This window comes from Dermochelys coriacea, chromosome 15 (genome assembly GCF_009764565.3).
Source record: "Dermochelys coriacea isolate rDerCor1 chromosome 15, rDerCor1.pri.v4, whole genome shotgun sequence".
Taxonomy (NCBI): Eukaryota; Metazoa; Chordata; order Testudines; family Dermochelyidae; genus Dermochelys; species Dermochelys coriacea.
In genome coordinates this window covers 17,373,106-17,395,565 of record NC_050082.1, presented here as the reverse complement: position 1 = coordinate 17,395,565, position 22,460 = coordinate 17,373,106, and the positions used below count along the sequence as shown (strand labels likewise).

At 39.5% G+C, this 22,460-nt stretch overlaps 1 protein-coding gene across 30 annotated transcripts in view; it reads left to right on the top strand.

Moving 5' to 3' along the window:
* FBRSL1 (fibrosin like 1) overlaps positions 1–22,460 on the top strand; it is a 770,646-nt gene that overhangs the window by 530,635 nt on the left and 217,551 nt on the right. For all 30 annotated transcript variants that reach the window (XM_043497666.1, XM_043497654.1, XM_043497665.1 and 27 more), the window contains one exon: positions 15,413–15,442. In XM_043497666.1, coding sequence (XP_043353601.1) covers positions 15,413–15,442 — 30 coding nt within the window. The remainder of the gene's footprint in view (positions 1–15,412; positions 15,443–22,460) is intronic.

The following is a 22,460-nucleotide window of genomic DNA, read 5'->3' as shown; positions in this document are numbered from 1 at the left end:
AATTGCTTGCAGCTGAAATTAGTTTCCTTAATGGAATATTTTTGGGATGATGACTAATGCATACTAGTTTGTTCCATCTAATCTAATCATAGGTGTTTCTAAGGTGTGGTAATTATGCTGAATAGCAATTAAAGGTAGCAATAAGCTTGGAAGGAGAGCAATATTTGTAGTCCCATCCCATTGCTAGTCCAAAATGGGGGAGAAGGGTTGTTTTTTGTAATCTTTGTTCTTTAATCTACTGTTCTCTGTCTACTCCTCCTCCTCTTGAGGTGTTCCTTCTTTTCTTCTACTTTTCAACCATCCTGTTGTGGGTTAGTCCTGGGGAAAGATATCACTACTGAAGAAAGGCTTATCAAACAGTTGGGGCTTACATTCATTGTTGTCAGTTTGCTGGGGAGACCCAGCTGTTAACATCCATCCATCCATCCAAGCAGACATTTGCTCTGAAGAAAAAATATATGTAAATATAAATAAAAATATTAAATTTGCAAACAACAACAAAAAGTGGGTTGACCCCCAAACTAATTTTAAGTGTTACAGAAGGGACAGTTACGGAGGGTTTCAAATGCACGTTAGGCTCCTTGAGAACTTTGCAGAGGCTCCAAACTCCATCTTTGAGGTCAGTGCAGGCCAGACTATCTTTCCAGTGGATGCATATGGAATGCAAAGGTAGGTAGACACTTCCATAAATAAAGTTGGGTGAAGCATTGAGGATTTGCAGGTTGGCAAGAGCAAGTTGGGTACCCAGGGGTTACTGAAAGGGAAGTGAAGGAATGGGTGAGATGAGATGATAGAGAGTATTCAACATTTCAGATAAGCACCCACAATTTCTAATCTAAAGTGAAACCTATCATTTTCAAGTTTGTCTTTCAATAGTTCAAGGCAAAAGCTGGTAAATGACAGGGACCCAGTCCTCAGATACTTCATTGCATAACGTTCAGGAAAAATACACATGGGAACACTCCAGGCAATGGTTTCCTTCACCTCCATGACTTGCCTATCTCTACAGCTTTGAGGGCTGGATGGAGTGAAAGGAAGGAAAGGAGTCTGTTCAAATTTGACTGTTGAAGAGTTGCATTGTATGCATCTAAAATGTCTGTTCCCTTTAACCTTGGATTTAAAATGTTCTTCAGCTGCCATCTTAATAATTTTTTTGCCCAGGGCTTGTACTACCTATTAGTACAATCAAGGAGGCCAGGCTGTCCTTCCCTCAACAACCGTGATTGAAGTGTTTTAGCACATACGCTGAAAGCTGCCTCACAGAGGAAATGGGCTTCTGTAGATGACTCCCTGGTTGTGTTAAATCATTAACCAGATTGAATGATGATGTTCATGCAGACATGACTGGTAGTTATTATAAGGTTTATCCTTTATTATCAACAACAGCAAACAGTTTTTTTATGAGTTAAATAGCAATGGGATTAAATAATATTGATTATAATGTTAATTATACATAAGTCTTCTAAGTCATACATGTGACAGCACCAAAGACTTTCCTTTTGGACAGTTAAAAGGTCTTAACAGAACCATGTATCTGAGTCACCTGAGTAACATTAGGACGTCCGCTGAAATTATTATTTAGTGTACTTTGTTTTCCTGATTTAAGACAAATAGGGAATGCTGTAGGTCCTTCTCCCTTTGATTAAGTTTCAGGTCCAAATTCCAAATTGAACATTATGCTAAAAATAATGTGTATAACCAAAGGAATAGATTATCTTGTATGCAATTTGCGAGCTCTGCTTGGCGTCACCACTTGTCCTAAGATGGCCATACCTATAAAGTTGTTAAAGAACTTGTGCCCAACATTTTCAAACTTGGATACCCAAAGTTGGGTTCGTAAAATACATCTTTTTTGGAATTAGGTGCCCAACTTTAGGCATCCAAGTTTGAAAATGTTGGGCACAAGTTCTTTAACATCAGTCTTGGCCCAGTTTCTTTTAACTCCTCCCGTGCCCTGGAACACACATTGTGCATATGTGTGGCTAGGTGCATGTGTTGATGTATAGCCCATTCTGTGGTTTCATTGCCGCCATGTGAAAACCAGTAGCTCTACTTTTTAAAGAATGTATCTGGATGGGGAGAAGCAATGGCTTGCAAAGGAGTTAAGTTGACAGGATGATCAAATGGAACAAATGCAGCTCTTTATTTATAAAGTAAAATAAAATAAATACTCCCATGTCTTAGCCATAACAAATCACAGCATGTCCCATACCCACAAGCTGCTGTTCATTCTGGAAGGGTCAGTTTTATTAAGTATGATATGAATAGATTAAAAAGCACTTTATCTACTGAGTTCCTTGCTGAAGTTTCCTATAATAGCTTCCTGCCAACTAATAGACAGCTATGCATGTTCTCCACCAAATATATAGGTAAATGAAATTTCCAAACAGAGTTACATGCAATACTGCAGAAGAGCTAAGAATATCTAAATGTATTCCAGTCATAGAAGAAAGAAAAGGAGTACTTGTGGCACCTTAGAGACTAACAAATTTATTAGAGCATAAGCTTTCGTGAGCTACAGCTCACTTCATCGGATGCAGCTCACGAAAGCTTATGCTCAAATAAATTTGTTAGTCTCTAAGGTGCCACAAGTACTCCTTTTCTTTTTGCGAATACAGACTAACACGGCTGCTACTCTGAAACCAGTCATAGCAGAGGCACATTTAACAAACCCTTGTTATTTCTTAGTGTTTTAGTGCTTTTGCTCCTTTTGTTATCCTATTGTAACATGGATATAGCATTTAAACATACACCTGGACTAGATAAGGCCCAAGTAGAAAAAAAATTATATTTACAATAAGCTTGAGGTCTCTGGACAGATAGCTATGGTTACGGTGAGGGATTACCATATAATGAAGTGACATAATGACTTTTGGTCAAATGCAAAATAACCCATCCTCCCTCTTCAAATTTAGTAAGGCTTATGTAGTCAAACCACAATTGTCTTCACCCTTCACCGTTGCAAATAGTTGGCTTTTTGAGTTAATATTTGCTGTTTGCCTGACTCTGCTTCCTGGTTGCAGACAAGAACTAGAGTTACTTCATGTTAACATCTAAGCTATAAGCAAGGTCACTGTTGAATATTATACACAGAATACCCCAGCTGCGAGGATGAGATGACAGGGCTGGCAGAGTAATTGAAAATTCTCTCTCCATTTTACTCTCTCTCCTCTAAGGAGCCATCTTGGAGTGTGAGGATATTGGGGAGCCACAATCTCATAAAGCTAATTTGGGCAGAACCAAGCGGCTAGGAATGCCCAAACAAGCGGTCTGATTGGAAGGAGGGGAAGGATGAGCCACCTGTTAGAAGCAGGTGAGGTTAGTCACATTTTAAAACTACAGAATAAAAAAGTAGTAATGGATCTTTCTCTAGCTTCTCAGTGAAAGCACATGTAGAACACTGACACTGTGATGTCTCCCAAAGCATCTGCCTAATGAAAAGAAAATGACTGACAGGTCACACAATGCCATAGTAAGTGGGGAATGAAAAGAACTTGTCATTGCCTCTGAAGAGGGACAAACCAGACTTCTTTTCTTGTCAGAGTTCCCTCCGTGTTGTAAATTGGTGAAATGCAGTGTCAGCCATTCTACTTTGTGTGCACTGTCCTTTCAATTATCCAAAAGCAGCCTTAGATTTGCACCATTGAGTTGCATAGAAAAGAATTGAAAGAGGAAGGGATGAAAAAACTTCAGTTCATTATTTGCCTGGTTTGTGTAAATACTGGGCCAAATTCTGGCCCTTAGTTAAACCTAACTAAGGTAGGTACCCCATTTATATCAGTCGTAGAATCATATATGGTAGAGAGAGAAATGATCTACTGGATCATCCACTCTATCTCCATGCCAGTGCAGGCTGTAATTAACCATGGAGTTGAAAATGTGTGTCTGTCTGTCTTAGTATTTTCCACTGAATGCATCCGATGAAGTGAGCTGTAGCTCACGAAAGCTTATGCTCAAATAAACCTGTTAGTCTCTAAGGTGCCACAAGTACTCCTTTTCTTTTTTCTGTCTTAGGGTTCCCTAAAGCATCTATCACTGTAATGGAGGGGAAAATTTGTCAAATTGTCAGTGAATGGACCTCAGCACTTATGCTATGAGGTCCATACTTATAACACTGTTGTTAAGAATTGAACTAAGACTAACTTTTCAATTTTGGATGCCAGAGCGAGATTCACATCTTTGGCTGAAAGAGTATGTTACCAGTACCTCGCAAGTTGGATTAAGAAACACAAAACATAAGTAAGATGCATCGCCTGGTGTGCTGACAGTTGTGGATAAGAAAACGCTTTCAGATTATCATTTTTACATAGAAAGAGATTTTGAGCGAGGGTCTCACCTTTAGTCTCCCTTTCATGATCACAGATTCTACCATGTAGGTTTCCCACTTATGTCTAATCATGCTGCAGCACGGATAGATTCTGAAAGAGAGACCATTTAGTCCCTCCAAAGAGTCATGGAGGGCCTATTGACTGGTGTACTAAGGCCTGAGGCCAGATGTGTGATGAACCCCCAGACCTTCTGTAATTCAGTCTTGTATTTTGTGATTCTAGCTTGGTTAGCTTTCTAGAAGGATTCTTTTGAGTGAGGTGTGAGCAATACTCTTTGGATGACATTGGGTGCTCATATTCTTTGTTTATATGAATTTGTTTTTATTAAACGTCCTTATATTACAGCAGTGTCCATCGGGTTACTCTAGAGTAGAGCAGAAGCTTGCAGTGTGCCATAAGAAAATGTGGCACCAGATTTTATATTTCCCTAAAGGTAGAAGAAGTTTCATATTAACCAAATCATTTTTAGACAGAGTATGAAGAACCGGCTGCTCTTAGAATCCTTGAGGATCTTATGAAATAATTTGGAGTTAATCCTTTTTTTAACAAAATTATTTCACGTAAGAGAGGAAAAAAATCCATTTTCAGTAGAAAAAGATGTGCTTGTCAAACCCAAGCAATGATTTTCCAGTTGCTGGCTTTTTTAGTTGTGCAGCCTTCTAATATTTCTGCCTGAATTCTTTCACGACAGAAGCAAATGAAAATTACACCGTGGTTTTTAGGTCTTCGTTCCCTGATTTTTGCTTGTCATGTCATGAACTTCTTCGAAGCAATGAAATGGCAGCCATCTCCCTGAGAGCTTCAGACAGATATCTAAAGTTGTCTTGTTAACAGCTTGTCAGAAACCTACATTTCAGTCTCACTGAGTTTACATCATGCAAAAAAAAAAAAGTTGCTGGAAATTATGATTTTTACAGGTTCTGACATTTTTCTAAAGAACTGAAATGCTCAAGGCTGCTCTCTCCCTGAACAGGCTGTGGTGTTTTGGGTAATATTCTGTGTTGCAGCAACTGAACATCAGAGCAACATTCAGTTTCTTCCCTTTAACATGTTCTTTAAATTATTTAAGGTATTTTGATGTAGGCTAGAATTTTTAACAAAGTCCTCCAGCTTTTATCCTAAAAAATCAAAAGGTCGAGGTTTTTTCCCTTTCCTCCCTCCTCTTCTCCCCTCTTTCTTAGCCCTCTTTCACCCCCCCCCCCCCAATAGATCCTAGCATGGATCATCGGGGACTGTCTTTTATGTTGGACAGCATGAAATGACTAAGTGTCAGGGTCTTCCTTGATTAATTTATGAATGCTAAGGAAAAGGGAAGGGGGGAAAAACAGTCTGAGAGATTGACCCTAAAATGTAGCAGATCAACTTGATTTTTGAAATTAAAAGGGATTTAAACAGTATTTTAGCATTGGTTCCTTGACCCAGAGAGGTAAGGAAGCTTGCACTGTCTGATGGAGTCGCACCTCATGAGAGGAATGCATCTTTCAGGATGGGTAATAGAGTGGAGGAGGTGCTGAGCATTTTTAGAGTTAAATCTGAGGCAGATTGGTGGATTAATGTGCTCTGCCCCCAAGGTACAATGTTCACCCACCCCCCTCCTTCTCTCCTCTCAGCTTGCAAATGACAGCTGTTGGTCACTTAACAAAATGTCCTCTTGATTGCTGCTTCACAACAGGGGCCCCCTCAGACCAAACAGCAGACAGACCATATGATGCATCATTGCCTCTCAAAATTAGTTATAGTGCTCAGGGCTATCCTTGGCTGCCACTGCTAATACACTCGTGCTGTTCTTCCCCCCCCCCCCCCTTTCTCCCCTACAGGCACATAGACAAAGGCTCAGCATATACATTTGTAGTGCTCAAAACCTCCCTTTCCCCTAGCCAAATGCGGAGGAGAGAAGGGAGAAAAAATTGCTGCCCTGAGGCTCAATGTGTTTCTTTAGAGCTCTACCCTAGTACTCAGAAGCCTAAGCTAGTCTAGCCATAGGGCGGTCCTGACTCATTTCATCAAACTGTCAAGGAGCCAGTGGACCTAAGAGGACTCATTCCTGCCTGGGGCAAGTTCAAGTCAACATTTGATTTCCTTCTTCTTCCCCCCCCCCCCCGCTCCTTTCTCTTGGCCGTCTCTGTGCTGTGGATCTAAACGTCCCCCCTAGCTGCAGCAACTCATGCTTTCTTGCCAGCAGGAAGGACTTATGGGACCTTATAAAGAAGGACACAGTGGCAAAATTGCTGCAATAAATCAGTGGCCCTCTGACACTTGGCAGTAGCTTAATGTTTTGGCACTTTCTTTCCCGTGTATGCCTCAAGTCCCATTAGCAGGCTTTTCTGTCAGCTTGGCTCATGATAAAACTCCCTCTTCCTATCATCTTAAGCAAGCCCCTGCAGACTTGAATCTGATGCCAGACTTAATAGGAACAACACCCCTACACTCACATTCACAACCATTGCCATAAGCACCTCCCTGCAGCTCTGGAGAATTAATCTGGGGGTGAGAGGAAGGGAACAAGGGGGGAGGAGTCTTTAAAAATATGGAAGAAAAAAAAAAAAGGAGTACTTGTGGCACCTTAGAGACTAACAAATTTATTTGAGCATAAGCTTTCGTGGGTTACAGCTCACTTCATTGGATACATCCGACGAGGTGAGCTGTAGCTCACAAAAGCTTATGCTCAAATAAATCTGTTAGTCTCTAAGGTGCCACAAGTACTCCTTTTCTTTTTGCGGATACAGACTAACATGGCTGCTACTCTGAAACCTAAAAATATGTAATATTTTATTTTGCATTTAAACAATGCAAAGTTTTGTGCCTGATGTTTCCAGCAAGCTGGTCATTAAAAGGAAATGAGATGATAATATATGATTGGAAATAATAACCGCACAATATTGTGACCATCTTTTGGTATTGTATGAGTGGGTGTGTGAGCTATGTACAAGTGGGTGTAGAAAAAATTACTACTGTACTAGTTGTGCTATGCAAATCAGGAGTATCAGGACTGTGCTCTATTTGTTTTAAGGCAGAGACATCCACGCATCGTCCTAGGGATAATGTTTCCTCTCTCTTTCCTGGGTGTCTGGCTGGTGAGTCTTGCCCATATGCTCGGGGTTTAGCTGATCGCCATATTTCAGGTCAGGAAGGAATTTTCTTCCAGGGCAGATTGGCAGAAGCCCTGGGGGTTTTTCGCCTTCCTCTGCAGCGTGGGGCATGGGTCACTTGCTGGAGGATTCTCTGCACCTTGAAGTCTTTAAACCATGGGCCATATATTAAACTGGAGTGTTTCACCACTGAAGTAACTCCTTGTCTGTCTTTAAATCACTGACATATCCAACTTTGGTGTGCTCACTGCATGGAAGAAGGCAAGGACATATGTGGTATGGGTTTTAACCAGGCCGCAACTTTATTAGTCAAATTAGATCCAAGGTTCCCGTCAGGAGGCAGTTCAGACCAATTACTCGCACCCCATTAAGCTTTTGCCAATTCTTTGGCTGCTCCCACCACAGTGGAAGCCAGCCACCATGCTAGGAGGTTCTCTGGGTGCCTCTACCTGTCTGCTAACAATCCTCCCCTTTATGAGGGTTGAGGCGAGAGGGGACCTTGACCCCAACCCCGCTAGCGCTGCCATCAGTCACCCCGCAACCCTGGGATAATGTCCCGGCCCCCGTTTCACATTTGCCCCATGGGGTAGACATGTTTCCCCCATCTCATAAGAAGATGCTCTCGGGATTCCTACTGTGTTACCCTTTTTTTTTTAGTCTAAATCAGCAAATTTGTGCACTGAGCACCTGCACAAGGAGCTGCCAGCATCAGTTTGGCTGTCTCCACTTGGAAACAGGAAGTGGCTCTGAGTACAGGGCTCCCGTTAGAGCTCCAAATCTCATGCCAAGTCCCACGAGACTCCCAGTATTCCCTGGAAGTCCTGCTGAGGCTGGAAATCTTGCAAGAACCCAGCCCACCTTGTCCTTTTATGCCCTCTCCCATCACAGGAGCCGCCATATTCACCTCTTGCTGGGCTCATAGCCCCAGCCAACCCTAACTCCAGGTCTTGAACTGTGAGGCAGGAAGCATAGGGGATGGCATATTGAAACTATTCCCTGCCTGAAATTACAAACACTTGCACAACAGCCACAGAAGAGGAGGGCTGTGAGCCTGCATTCTCTAGAGTAGTCTTGTCTCTGATTGCTCGGACATGAGGCAAGATAGTGGGGGCAGATAATAGTGCATAGGGAATTCTGGGATTACATGTGTGGAAGATAGAAAACCACCACTTTTACCGTCCAAAGCAACCTCTGCCTCATCCTGAATCTGATCTTGCACCATAGCAGTTGATGAGATTGTGATCAAGTCCTCTTTCCATGTTGATTTACCAGCTGTTTTTGCAATCTCTTCAATGCACTAACTGCAATCCATTTGTTTGCCTCTCTGCTCCATACCCTACTAGAAAGTTCACTTCAACCTCATTTAGGGCAGGAGGATGGGAAGCATATATGGCCTCTATGTGGCAGATTGAGCCAGTTCCACTGTGTTTTTCTTTTTCGTTAACTTTCCCTGACTCAAATCTTGTGTTGGAGGAAACTGTTTACAAACTCTGGGGCAATTAGGGTCTGCTTTGCAAACATTCTTGGTGGAATTAAGAGGCAATTGGCAAAATTCAGCAAATAATCCTTTTACAAGCCTGTATGAACACAGTACAATGGGCTGTTTACTGGTTTGCTTATAGACCAGGAGTGTTAACAGGCCTCTAGGAATATCCAGGTAATTGAAGCTTTTGTCTTTCAGTGAGCCCCCATAGCTGTCAACAGTTGCCATTCTTTACATTTCTTTAACTTTGTATTTTGACAAGGGCTTTTGTCCCATTGACAACAGCTGCGTGGGAGGTAAAACTGTGGAGAGCTGCTTTTTTTTTTTTTTTTTTTTAATTCCTCTGCAGTTGACATTCCTTAGACAAAGTTTGTGTGGAAACTGGTTGTGTGACTTACACCATCTTAGTTTGCTGGTTCTTTTGAGAGTACCCATAGAACCCCTCCCATTATCCCAGTACAGCCTTTTCTCTATAGGTCCCTGAGAATCTTGTGGGTCAACTTGAAGTTTCTCCTATTACTTAATTATTCATTTAAACCTCCTCTCAACACAAAACATCAGTCTTTCTCTTTTGAAACACAGCCTTTCTTTTATCATGGGGAGGGGGGCATAAGGATACTGAAGTGTGTTACCACAGAAACTAAACTGATCTATTGAAATCTACTTTTTTGGGAGGGTGGGGCAGGAAGAGATGACATTGGTTTTGTTTTTCATGTATTTCCCCAGGCGGAATTGCTTTTGCTATAGTTGCTTCTTTCTTTGTGTCACTCTTGCACATTCAGCAGCCTGAGAGTTCCTGTTTTTTTATATGTACATGAATGTAAGTTTCTTTAAATTGTTTAAGAAAAACCCCATACACTTAATAAATATTGTAGCTTGGTTTTTCACTGGAGCTGGCCATTGATTTCCTTTGAGAATGGGTGGGAGGTGGAGGAAAATCTATTTGGGCTTGTTTTTACACTCTCCATTTTCCAGGTCATTCTATATTGATCAGTAATCCAAATCATACACTGATAATGATAATTATTTCTTGCACGCTGTAGCATTCTTTTAGCTCTATTAGCAGGTTTGATTCAAAGGTTAACATACATAGAGCGCGCTGGGCTTGTTTCTTTGTAGAATCACAGAGATTAGAGCCCAATTCCTGCAAAGACTAAGAACGTGTGTACATTTGCTGACTTGAATAGTTGCAGTGAAGTCAGTGGGTCTACTCAGATGAGTAAAGCTTACGTACGTTAAATCTATGCAGGATTGGAAGAGATTGGGAAAGAAATCTAGCCTTCTCATCTGGTCCATAAGATAAACAAAGTAGTTGTTGCTTGCTGTCCAAAATAGTCCATTTAAAGGCAACATCTTGCATTTGGATTCATGCAGATGGAGCCAAATTTGCAAACGGCTCTTCACCCACGAGGTGCTTCGCTGGCTTTTTCAATTGCAGGATTGAAGCCTCGGTGTTTAAACTAAGGAAAATGTAAATTAAAATGACATGAAAAGCTTTGCTTTCCTTTTCATTTTTAAACAATTAATTATGGTGTATTTTCATATTCTGAATTGAAAAACTTATCCTCAGATAGCAGATGTTTGTTTCATTTGTATGTCAGTTTATAAAATTTAGAGTGTAGTTTTGATGGTTCACTTGCTTTTTAACAGCTTTCACTTATCTATGTCAGGCAAAGTTGTGTATCACACAGAGCAAAATTAGGCATCTAAATAAGGCAGTTCTTCACCTTTTAGTAATGCAAGCCATCTGTAATGGATTTTTATATTCATTATGGTTGTGTGAGTTTACCAGATCTATATTAAGCAAGCAAGTTTCCCGTAGAGCTTTTTTCCCTTAAAGCACAGGCAAGATTGTTTTTAGTTTTCTACAGTGCCTTTTTCATTTTTTTCCACACTATACACTACTCAGTTGTAAATAGAGAGACAACCTTGAATCTTCAAAAGCCACTAATACTTATAACCTCCTAGAAATCACATTAGATTTGGATAACAATGGATATTTACATTCCCAAATTATTTTTTTTTAAAATCTGCTTTCAAAAACATTTGAACTAAACTCCCATGTTTAGAGAGGTTAACATTTATGTTGCAAATCTGTGAAATATCTTGGCATGACTAATAGGCAAAAATATATCAACTTTAAAGAAATTTTTAAGAATTATTTTAAAATAAAATAAGACTTTTCTGGACTTGGTTAATTAGAATTTATATCAAGTGGTACAACTTATTCTTTTGAATAAGTCTCAGCAAGAATTTCTATTAATGCTTGTGAGATACAGAATTCTCAAACAAGAAGTTTGTATATATAATTTTTAAATTACATTTAGAGCTGTTACAAGGTGGTCGGTTGGCAGCCTGGAAAGTCCCACATTTATCGAACCAATACAACGTAGGATATCGACAGTGCAACCTCCCCCCCCCCCCCCCACTACCTCTCAGATTTACTTTAAAGGAGGGAAATTTTCTAAAAAAATTCCCTCCATTGCTTGCCCCAATTAATCCACACTAGGGGTAGATCCAGCATATATGAGTAGAAACCTCCAGCTGTAGCCACCACTTTAGCCACTGAGTCATTTATCTATCACTTGGGTCTTTAAATCAAGACTGGGTGTCTTTCTAAAAGATATGCCATAGTTCAACCACAAGTTATTGGTCTAGATGCAGGAAGCATTAGGTAAAATTCTCTGGCCTGTGTTATGCAGGAGCTCAGACTATATGGTCAGAATAGTCTCTTCTGTCTTTGAAACCGATTAATCTACTAATCCCATCTCAGTGCAAGTCTAAGTGACACTGCAGTCAAAATGATAGCCACAGTGTCATGTAGACAGGGCCTTAAGTGTGAAAAGATAATTCAGTCTTTTTGGTCCATTCAATCTATAGCTTGTGTACACCTAAAACACAGTTGTGCCACTGCAGCAGCACCACTGTAGTGCTTCAGTGTAGACACTACCTACACCGATGGGAGGAGTTCTTCCATCAGCATAGGTAATCCACTTCCCTGAGAGGCAGTAGCTAGGTCGATGGAAGACTTCTTCCATTAGTCTAGCTCTGTCTATACTGGGACTTAAGTGGGCTTAACTACCTTGCTCAGGGACATGGATTTTTTGCACCCCTGACCAATGTAGTTAAACTGACCTAATTTTCTAGTGTAGATCAGACCAGAGAGACCACAAGAAGTAGTATCAACTGTGATGGTGGTTTGGAGCCATGGACCCCTTCCACTATAGGAACTGGACTAAAGTAATCTATTTCATATTGAGCTCCAAACAGCTGTTAGATGATAATGGCTTTTGGTCACTACTGATTTAGGCTGGATTTCGACCACACAGTTGGAGATGAAAAGCTCCCAATCCCCTAAATCATCCAGTCTCCCTAAATAGTGTATTTATAGAGACCATAATTAGCTTACTGCTCTGACTCTAACAAAGTGATTTTGTGTTTTGACCTTCAAACATGATGTGGAAACCCCCAGTCTCCAGAAGTGACACTAACCCCTTCTATTTATTTGTTTATTTCATGCAATTTAGCAACATAAGTTGAAAACTAGGGCATGTGTGAAATTATTTGCTAAGGACCAATCTGTATAAAGTATTTCCTTAATGAAGTTTTAAATATGCTGAAAAGTAGGTCTAAGTAGGGTGCAACAGCATCTTTGAAGGTTCTGTCACTGAGAATTTAGGCTTCAGTCTAGCAAAACATTTAACCATGTACTTCATGTGTAGCATAAGAGCTGTCCAATAGGCACTGGCTTCCTATGGTTTCTGAAGATTACCCTGACAGTGGTAATGATTTGATAAACTGATGTTTGAAAATGTGCAAAATACAAATGTAGTGCAGCTTACCTTGTGACCTTTGGTTCTATAAGCCACAGCTCTTGAAGGGAGCAGGGGTTGCATATCTCTGAGTTTGCTGCAGGTTTTGGATTGTTTCTTACCAGAATTTCAGTTTAGGGCACGCATGGCTATCGCAACATCACAGGAATTTTACATCTTTCATTCTTGCAGTATTTTCCATGGATTCATAGATTCCAAGGCCAGAAGGGATTATATAGCCTGACCTCCTGTTTAACACAGGCCATAGAACTTCCCAAACATAATTCTAGAGCCTATATTTCAGAGAAAATCCAATTTGATTTAAATAATGCTCAGTGATAGAAAATCCACTACAACCATTAGTAAATTGTTTCAGTGATTAATTACTCTCACTGTTGAAAATGTACACCTTATTTCCAGTCTAAATTTGTCTAGCTTTAACTTCCAGTCATTGGACCAAGTTGTACTTTTTTCTGCTAAATTGAAGAGCCCATTATTAAATATTTGCTACTTTATACAAGTGCACTCCTTTTATAAGAATTACATTTGTCCTGGATGATTTGATTCTTATAAGCAGTTGATTCTTACAAGCGGCTTATTTTAGTTAGTTTAGGAATGATTTTGTTCCATTGGTTTTGATCACGATACAGGGTTGATTCTAATATCAGTGATTTTTATAAATGGAGTGCACTGTATATCACATGGAACAAATGTATTTAGCTCTTTGCAGTTAACTGAATGACTGAACCTTAAGGGCACCTGAAAGTTTAACAAAGTTTGTGTGTTGTGACTTTCCTTCTTTTCTTTCTTTTAAAAAGCTAAACGGAGCTCAGAAGTGAAAATAGAGTTGTATAAACCTATGGTGGGCTGTGAGGGGAGACCCAGGTTGCAATGGGATCCTATTTAGCTCGGTAGCCCCATATCCTATTGAATTGCTTACATTTTTATACTTTAAAATAGGCTCGCAGCTCTTCTACATTTGCACATAAGGTTTAGGTGCTGAAGCATTCAGCTGGCTAAGGCTGATCTACCTGTAGCACCACATTACTTATAGAGTGTTCCCAGGTTAACCTAATCACTGCCCATTGCAGCTGATAGATGGATAAGTCTCGCTACAGCAGCATCATTAAAGAGAGATCAAATCAGTAGTAACCAAGATTATCAACTTTTTTGCTTTGAATTCTTGTTTCTTCAAAACCGTGACAGACACGAGTGCACAGATGCACATGTTGGTTTAAAACTGTGGCATTTGTCAATGAAAGGAGGCTGAAAATCAGAAGAGGCTGTTACAATTTGAAGAAGGGATGGGTCATGCCATTTTTAAAGACTTTAAAAACAATCTGAAAAGTGTTTGTTGAAATAACAGCCAAAAAATTATTGACCACCCTGCCCCCCATCCATGATCCACATAAATTTTTAGGTGGGAATATTATTACTGCAAAAACTTAAGTGAGAATAAGCTTTAGATTGGAAACCTGTGGCAATCTTAACTATAGAATCATGACCGACGAATGCCAAGTTTATTGTGTGCTTTGTACTTATCAAAGAATACAGAGTCATAGGATCCTTGGGAATGACCACTTCATATGCCAAAAGGAAGGAGAGATTATGTAATTTCTAAGGGAAACCACAGAAAGGCAAGGGTGTCACAGCATAACTGCATGATGTTTCACAATGTTCCAATTAAGCTGACCTATTGTACAGTAAGGAACAATCCTCCCTCTCTGGAGATTAGAAGATGGGGACTAGATGACCTAAGAAAATGTCTCCTTTTCTTACTTTGGTAATATAGATGTGCAGATTTCTCACGTCCAGTTTCTATACTTGTGCTCATGGTCTCAGCTTGTTGAGCCCCAATAAAGCATTTCACAACATGGATTCCCATCCTAACCTCCATTTGCAAATGTGTGCTGCAGTATCCACGCATGGTGAACTAAAATTCCAGTGGAATCCAGAAGCCCCACAACAGATAAATGTTTCCACTCTGTGTGGGTTTATTTCTATCTTGCAAATGTAAATCTTTCTGACCTGTGGCCAATGAAATCCATACACCCCTAAAGATTCAGAGTTCAAGTAATCTTGCCATTGCTTGTTTAATGAAAATGAAATATTCCCTTTTCTGAAACAGTAAAAGAGTTCGCTCTGAAACTCTTTAAATAAACACTTTTCGCAATCTGATTTTAAGCTAAACTATTTAAAATAATTTACTTTAAATATTTTCAGTTACCATTATGGGTACCACTAATCTGATTTAGAAACTGTTGCCACCTTCACAGTTTCCTCATTATATGACAAAGTGCTTATCAAGCTAGGGGCATCCACAGCTGTGTCTATACATTTCCAGAGTTTTGGATGAAAAGAGGCCAAGATTTGTATTGAAATATCCATGTGACATCCAGTGGTTGTTGCAACACATAGATGATTGTTTCATTTGATTAAAGCCGACTTTGTGTATGAACATCTAATTCAACTACTAGCATGTATTTTTATTTTAAAAAAAAAAGAGAGAGAAATCTGCTGCTACTTTGCATATTTTATTTATGTTGGCAATGTAAAATGCATACAATGAAAGTGTACATGCTGTTCATTGAAATATCTATTAATCAGCCACCTGAAAGATTGTAGATGATGATGCAGGAGTTTCATTTATGTACAGATATTTCATGAAGCATTTTCTCTCTCTCTTTCTCTAATCTGCAGTGTGACAGCGAGAGTGATATTGACGATAAGGTAAGAGTGAATTTCCTTTTTCCATATGCTTCACCAGCTTGAAAATTCCCCTATGAGAAAAATAAAAATGAATCTAACAATAACATAATATTTTTTTTAGCCTTCATGTCAAATTTAGAAATATCAGCAACTTGTATCTGCTTCACAAGATGACAGTCTCAGCCTTTGCCCTAAGCTTAGACATGCAGCCGAGCTTTCTGTTGCTAACACAATACCCCTTCTTGATTAATGTGCCAGGGTTTAGTAGGATGCACGTCACTGTGTTGACACTATCTTTTTGTTTTGGAGAAAGACTTCCCTGATAACTCCTCAAGAGCCAATATTTTATTTATAATAACCTTTGAACATGTCAGTTTTATAATGGGTTTAGAAGATGGACAACTGGTACTGCACTGTCTGTGAGGATAAGTAACTGTCAGGGTGTATTTTGTCATGTTGCATGCATATTTATCACACAGCAATGATTTTTCTGACCTTTTTGTTTGATATGGATGTTAGACAGTGGGAGGTTATAGCTATATGTTTTGGTATATATATATAGGGACTTCTTGTTTCATCCCATTGACTTCCATTCTTGTGCTTGACCATCACTTTTGCAATGAAAACAGACAACCCCTACTGGAAACAGCAGCTGCTACATGCTTTTGAACATCAAGCATTTAAAGTCTTCAGCGTCCCCATAGCCATCTGTTTTAGCAGATATTAGTCTCAGATTAAATCTTCATCAAACCTTTGTTTTTCCAGTCCCTTATATCCATGCATGAGAACCAACAACATGCACAGATTCCCCTGGATCAGTGTTACAAATGTAGAGGCTGAGTTCTGAAATTCCTTATCCTGTTTGGCAGCACAACTGCCTGTAACCATAGGAAGAAGTGAATTCAAGATGCTGCATTGAAAGCTAATGCTAAATAAATTTTATGAGGGCGGGTTGGTTGTTTTTTGGCATGGGTTTAAAACCAGGAAAATGTATGCTGTCCTTCATTTTTTCATTGTCTTCTTTTAAAAGTCCACTCAAATATCTAATTTTCCCTGAATGAGACATTTTGGCAAAAAGTCTTAAACAAAGAGGAATATTTTAATCATGGCTCTTGAATGAAACAAACAGTGGACATTTTTAGTGTACATTTTGTTTTTGCAGCATATATTTCTATGGCTGTCTGCTGCATAAGGATAAATAATAACAGAGGGTGATTTTTAGCAGAGAAACAGGTTGAATTTACTCCCCCAAAGCTTGGGTAAAATAGAGTTAAAACATTTCTTACACTGCGCAATCAGAGAAAGTAAAAGCAATCATTTAGAAAACAGTTTAAAAGATCTGCCAGTCAAACCTCAGATGAAGTTGTAAGTGACATGTAGTTTTATTATACAGCTATGCTATTAATGATTATCTAAATTACACTGGTAGACCCAGCTAGCAGCATTACATCTGAGACTGACGTTTGTTAGATTAGGTTTGACTTCACCTTGTAGAGAAGAAATTGAAATCTGAACAACATTGATTAGCTTTCAGAATGTGGGATCTGAGGTTACCTTTAGAGGAAGCGGCATTGTGTTTGGCTGGTAACTTACTGTCCTTTACAGCAATGAAAGACCATTATAGCATTCCATACCATTATTATAGCATTTCATATAAATCTGTAATTGGGCCATCCAGTCTCATACATGTTCCAACTACCCCCTCCTTTTAGTAAATCCTGCCTAATCAAAATACTTTCTGTACCAAAAAGGGAGAGAGAACAATTGTCTTTTTTTATACCTCTTCTCTGATCTGTAAAGACATGAGGGAAGACATCAGTTTCATTAAGTAAGGTTGCCTTTTGTGTCCGCAAAGACATGTGCATGTAGCACCTAACTATAAGCACCATTATGGCTGAAGTGGAGGGATTTCAGTCTTTCCAATGGACCTTATAGTGCAAATGCCCTTCATGTGGAATTCCCACTAAATTCATGGAGCACATGGAGGATTAGGCTCTGTTTACATTTGATATAATACCTAAGGGGACAACTGTTGGTTATAGATCTTAATCTTGCCCTGGCTGATGCAACAAGGAACTATCAAAATGCTGTCCTGAGTGGTCTCAACAAAGAATTCTTTATGGTAGCCTGAGAGATTACACTGGGGAGTATTTCTACTCCTCAGAACATTAGCAAAGTGTGCCCTCTAACAACATTTCCTGCCCTTTGCAGCCAGTTGTAGGGCTAGACATATGCTCTAGCCCACACACCATACTCTCTAAGGGATAAGATGTATGGACTCTGCACCTTTCTTAGCATTTTAAAGTGCTACAGAGAGATCCTACCTTGCTGCTTGCTCAGCAAGAAGCTCTCTGCCATCTTTATAGATAATAATACATACATACCCTTTGAGCACTAATCAAATGCAGGGCAGCATTTATTAATAAAATACTTTGCACTTACATAGCATTTTTCATTTATAGATCTCACATCACTTCACTAAGGTGGGTTATCAGCAGCTGGAATCCCGTTTTATGGGTGGGGAAATGGGAGAGGGGAGAAATTGTCCACAATTACACAGAGTCAGTGGCATCAGCTGGGAATAAAACTCAAGTCTTCCGACTCCCAGTTCCATATCCTATCACTGCCTGCTTCTTATCCCTTATTTATTTAGCCCATAGATATATAGGTTGTTAGAGCTCCCAACATTTTAAAAATGCATACGTTAGAGCAACATTTGTAATTTTTCTTCCCTGTACTAATAGCTATAAGCAGACCCTTCGTAGTTTTTACTTTTATGCAGTCACATCCAGTACTCTAGAGGGCAGTGGCATAGGGTAATCAAGTTCGAGCACAGTTAATTATAAAGATGAAGAACCAGAACTGAAGAGTGATATTTATAGTTGCATGAGGTGCAGTCTGCAGATTGTGACAGTGCTTCCAAATGATGATTCTGCTGTTTTTAAAAGCACACAGACTTCAGGTACGTATACTAATCAAGCCAGGAATTAATCCACTCCTTCCACTTTCTGAGGAAGAGTGCTGCGAATTTCCACCAACTGTTGCCTCAAATTTCTGTTTTATCACGGAACTCTCCAGGGAAGCGAACGGGGAGATACTTTCTCGCACTCACTTTCCATGATTTCTAAGAACTGGTTTTTTTTTAAAAAAATGAAATAATAAACTGAGCTTTTCTACCACTGAGAGAAACTAACAGGTTTAAGAGTAGCAGCCGTGTTAGTCTGTATTCGCAAAAAGAAAAAGAGTACTTGTGGAACCTTAGAGACTAACAAATTTATTTGAGCATAAGCTTTCGTGAGCTACAACTCACTTCATCGGATTCATCGAAATGTATCCGATGAAGTGAGCTGTAGCTCACGAAAGCTTGTGCTAAATAAATTTGTTAGTCTCTAAGGTGCCACAAGTACTCCTTTTCTTTTTGAGACAAACTAAGAGCTCTGCAAACCATGCATTCCCAATATCGGTAACATGAATCCCATTACTTCTGCCTTATGTTCATTAAAGGGCATGGATTTGGACTCTGCCGTTGTTAGGAGAATTACAGGGTAGTTTTTTGGTAGCTGTGGAGAGTATGTCACCTTTTTTTTGGTGATGGGGAAAGAGGAGGGGAATTTGTCTGGTAACGGTATTACACTATGTTCCAAACTATGCAGTAGCTGCTATGTGAGGCTCATGGTCCATCAACATTGTTACAGAAAATATATACTCGTTTAATAGCAACAACAGCATTAACAGATAGCAATTACCCTTCATTTTCAGGAACTATAAAGTCTCCATTAATTCAAGATTTATGTAGTTAAAGCATTTAACACAGGAATAACACCATAGAGAATTGGTTTATACACATGTAATGAGAAAGCTTATGGCATACTTTAGTGAACATTAACATAATAGAGTAATATAAACCATCAACAGTTCCACTTATTGTCTCTTACCTGCTTTAGCAACACTATGAAAAGTGGCTAGCAGCTTGGTAATGTGCTCTGTTAAATGGTGTTGTGCAGAAAGCCAAAAGTCAAGTTGCATAAAACAAGGGAATGAGTAAGCTCTGCTCATTACACCAAAATGTTGTTCTGATCTTTTTTAATAACAGTGTTCACAACAGTGTTGTTGTTTTTTGTTTTTTTTTTAAAGCCTCTTTCTTTCTTTCGAAGTAATTCAGCGTTCATGTTCTTTCATTCTTGGGTTTCTGTCTGCTGTGTGTGAAATTATGGGTTGTCAGTTTAATTGTATGGACCCTGGGTATAAGCAAGCTCTCCAAATCAAGGGTTAGATATCAGGCATTTCTTCATTTAATGTGGTGCTAAATAAGTCATAGAAAAAATGGCATTGTATTTCCAAGTTAATTAAATGTTCGCTGTATGTTTATGCTGCAATTCAGTTTTGTGTTCTAGCTCTGGTAGGAGAGCATCAAGTAAGTAATATCTGAGCTTGAAGTGAAAATTAAAAAGGGTATTGGTGGAGCTGCCAAAATAGTGTTTTCCCAGTTCTCTTTGCAAAAGCACAGTACATTTGCTTCAAGTTCCTTTGTAGCCCATTTGTTAGACCTTATTCACACACCATAATTTAGTTCTTCAAATTCAACTTCACCCTGCTGCGGTTATTTACTGGGCACTGACAATGTGTTCAGCACCTTATAAATATATGACGGCTTACAGTCCTTGCTCCAAATAGTTTATAGTGTCAGCACTGCCCAAAGTCTTCAGATGTACACAGTACATGGAGCACTAGTACAAATGTGGGTGATGTAAGAGTCTTGCAAAGGTCATTTTTGAAATGCTTCTTGGAGCAAAAATATTCTCAACATGTAATCACAGTCTTTTCAGATAAACCTTTCTGAATGTTTTTCCCCCCATTAATTTCCATTCTGTCATTGATGTTCATCATTTACCATCAGAAACACTGGATGGAGAACTCACTTGGTAGCTCATCAGTGCCCCATCATAATCAGCTGAAAATTTTTAATAGCAGAAGGGATGGGCAATGTAAATACCCATCCAAAACTATGTGCGTTCCCAAACCAAACCTAACCTTCTGTTCAGTTCTCAGGTTGACTGACTGTGTCTTAAGCTTTCATCCTCCATGTAGGTCTTCCTTTGTCCAATACCGTTGCATCCTCAGTTCTTTGGCTTCCCATTAAAAGTACTCTGGGGCATAAATAGCCAGAAAGCTCCAGACTGCAAAATGCATTTCACACGAGTCCAGGTGAGGCTGTCAGAACTACAGAACCCTATTTCACAAAAGCAGAAGTTACAGATGCTGGAGACTTTCCCCTAGCTTCTTTATTACTTTGTCCAGAAATGAGTTCTAGGTGTGCTACATTCTGTTTACTAGAGAAGGTTAAAGACTAGGAATGCACGAAGAGCTGAGTCATTGCAGTCTATTGTATCAGCCCTTGTACTCTGGAGCCTGGACTGGTACATGGGTCAGTGTTGAAGTCAAGAGGTTACATTTGCCTCTCCTTGCTTGAGAATTCACGTGTCACCACTCTCCCCAACCAAAATGCAGGCTGAATGTACCTGTAGGCTGGTAGATTCTGCTTGTCAGGTGCTGTTTCAACTGCTCCCTTGTGGTTTACAAGATGAGTAAAAAGCTCTTGAAAGAATTGCAACATCATGCGCTCTGTCAGGGATCCTGAATTATTCTGTATATACTATAAAGAAAATGTAACTTAAAAAGTAAAGAACTTTAATGACATTTCATAATATCCTGACTCTCTTTACCAAACTGCATTTTTTGACGAGAAACAAGATGTCCTTCTGAACAGTTAGATTATGTTGAGCTTCGTAATGCCTGAAAACTCAATTTGAAAGCTTCACTCTTTTTTCTGTGTTTTTAAAGAAGTTTGCTGTACTTTCTCTGTTTCATTGGGTTTTCTCTAATTTAGTGTTATATTTTTATTATTACCCATGCATCGCGACTCCACAGTGTATTGACAGTTGCAAAAACACTTAAGAGGGAGAAATGGTTGAATGAAGTTTTTTATGAGTTCACTTCTGCTTAAGAATAAGATGATGGGTCCGAGCAGGATGCAGTGTAGATATAAGTGGTGGTAAACTCAGCATTTGAAGCTTTGCACTTCTTATCGGTGCCCAATGCCAATTTACGGCTATTTGGCATCTGGAAGTTTAAAACCATATTGAGCCAATGTACTCAATATGTACTTTATGTACTCAGCTTTACCATACCACCATGGTGTCCCATACCAGCATTTGCATTGCATTGGCTTGAAGTTTGTCAAAAATCATAGCAAATATACACAAAAAAACATGGTTCCCAAACCTCACAGACCTACTTAAGGGCTCTATTTCCCTGGCCTTTCTCACACCTGTGTCAAAATTAGTTGGAGATCTTTGCCTAAATCTTTGGCAGCAGCTGACTTAATTTGTGGTTTACTGCTCCTGACAGTTTATTGGGGAAGCAAAGCGCGCCTTCATCTCCAATAATAAACAGCCCACCCGCCGACACTTAGACAGACTTAATGGTTTTTTATACAAAAATGGACAGACTTAATGTTTCGACTGTAGCGATCATCTGTCCTGATCTCCTTAATGAAATTAGATTAAGTGCACCTGGGAAAATGCTGAGACGGCACATTGCTTTCATCACCTCCTTTAATTTAAAACCAATTTGTGGGGAAAATATTCTCTGAAGCCAAGGGATGCAGGGAGAAAAAAGGAGGGAGGGAGGGAGGAAGGGAAGGGGATTTTAAAAGCTATCTGGATAGCTGCTGGCAGTTTTAATTCCTTTCCCTGCTGGCAATGTGAAATATTAACAGCCTTAAGAACTGAGAGTTTAAAGACTCGCTTGCTATCCCTTCTGTCTTTCATAGGGAGGAAAGAAACAAAATAAAATCTTTACAATCAAGATCACATTCAAGGACAAAGTCATTTGCATATTAAGGCTTTTAGATTGGGGTGGCAGGGGAAGGAAGGCCTAATGGATTTACAAAGGTTTGCTGACCTTTCCTGCTCTTCAAACAGCTGGGATGAATTTCCCTAAAATGTATAATTTCCTCTGATTTTTTTAACTATATGGA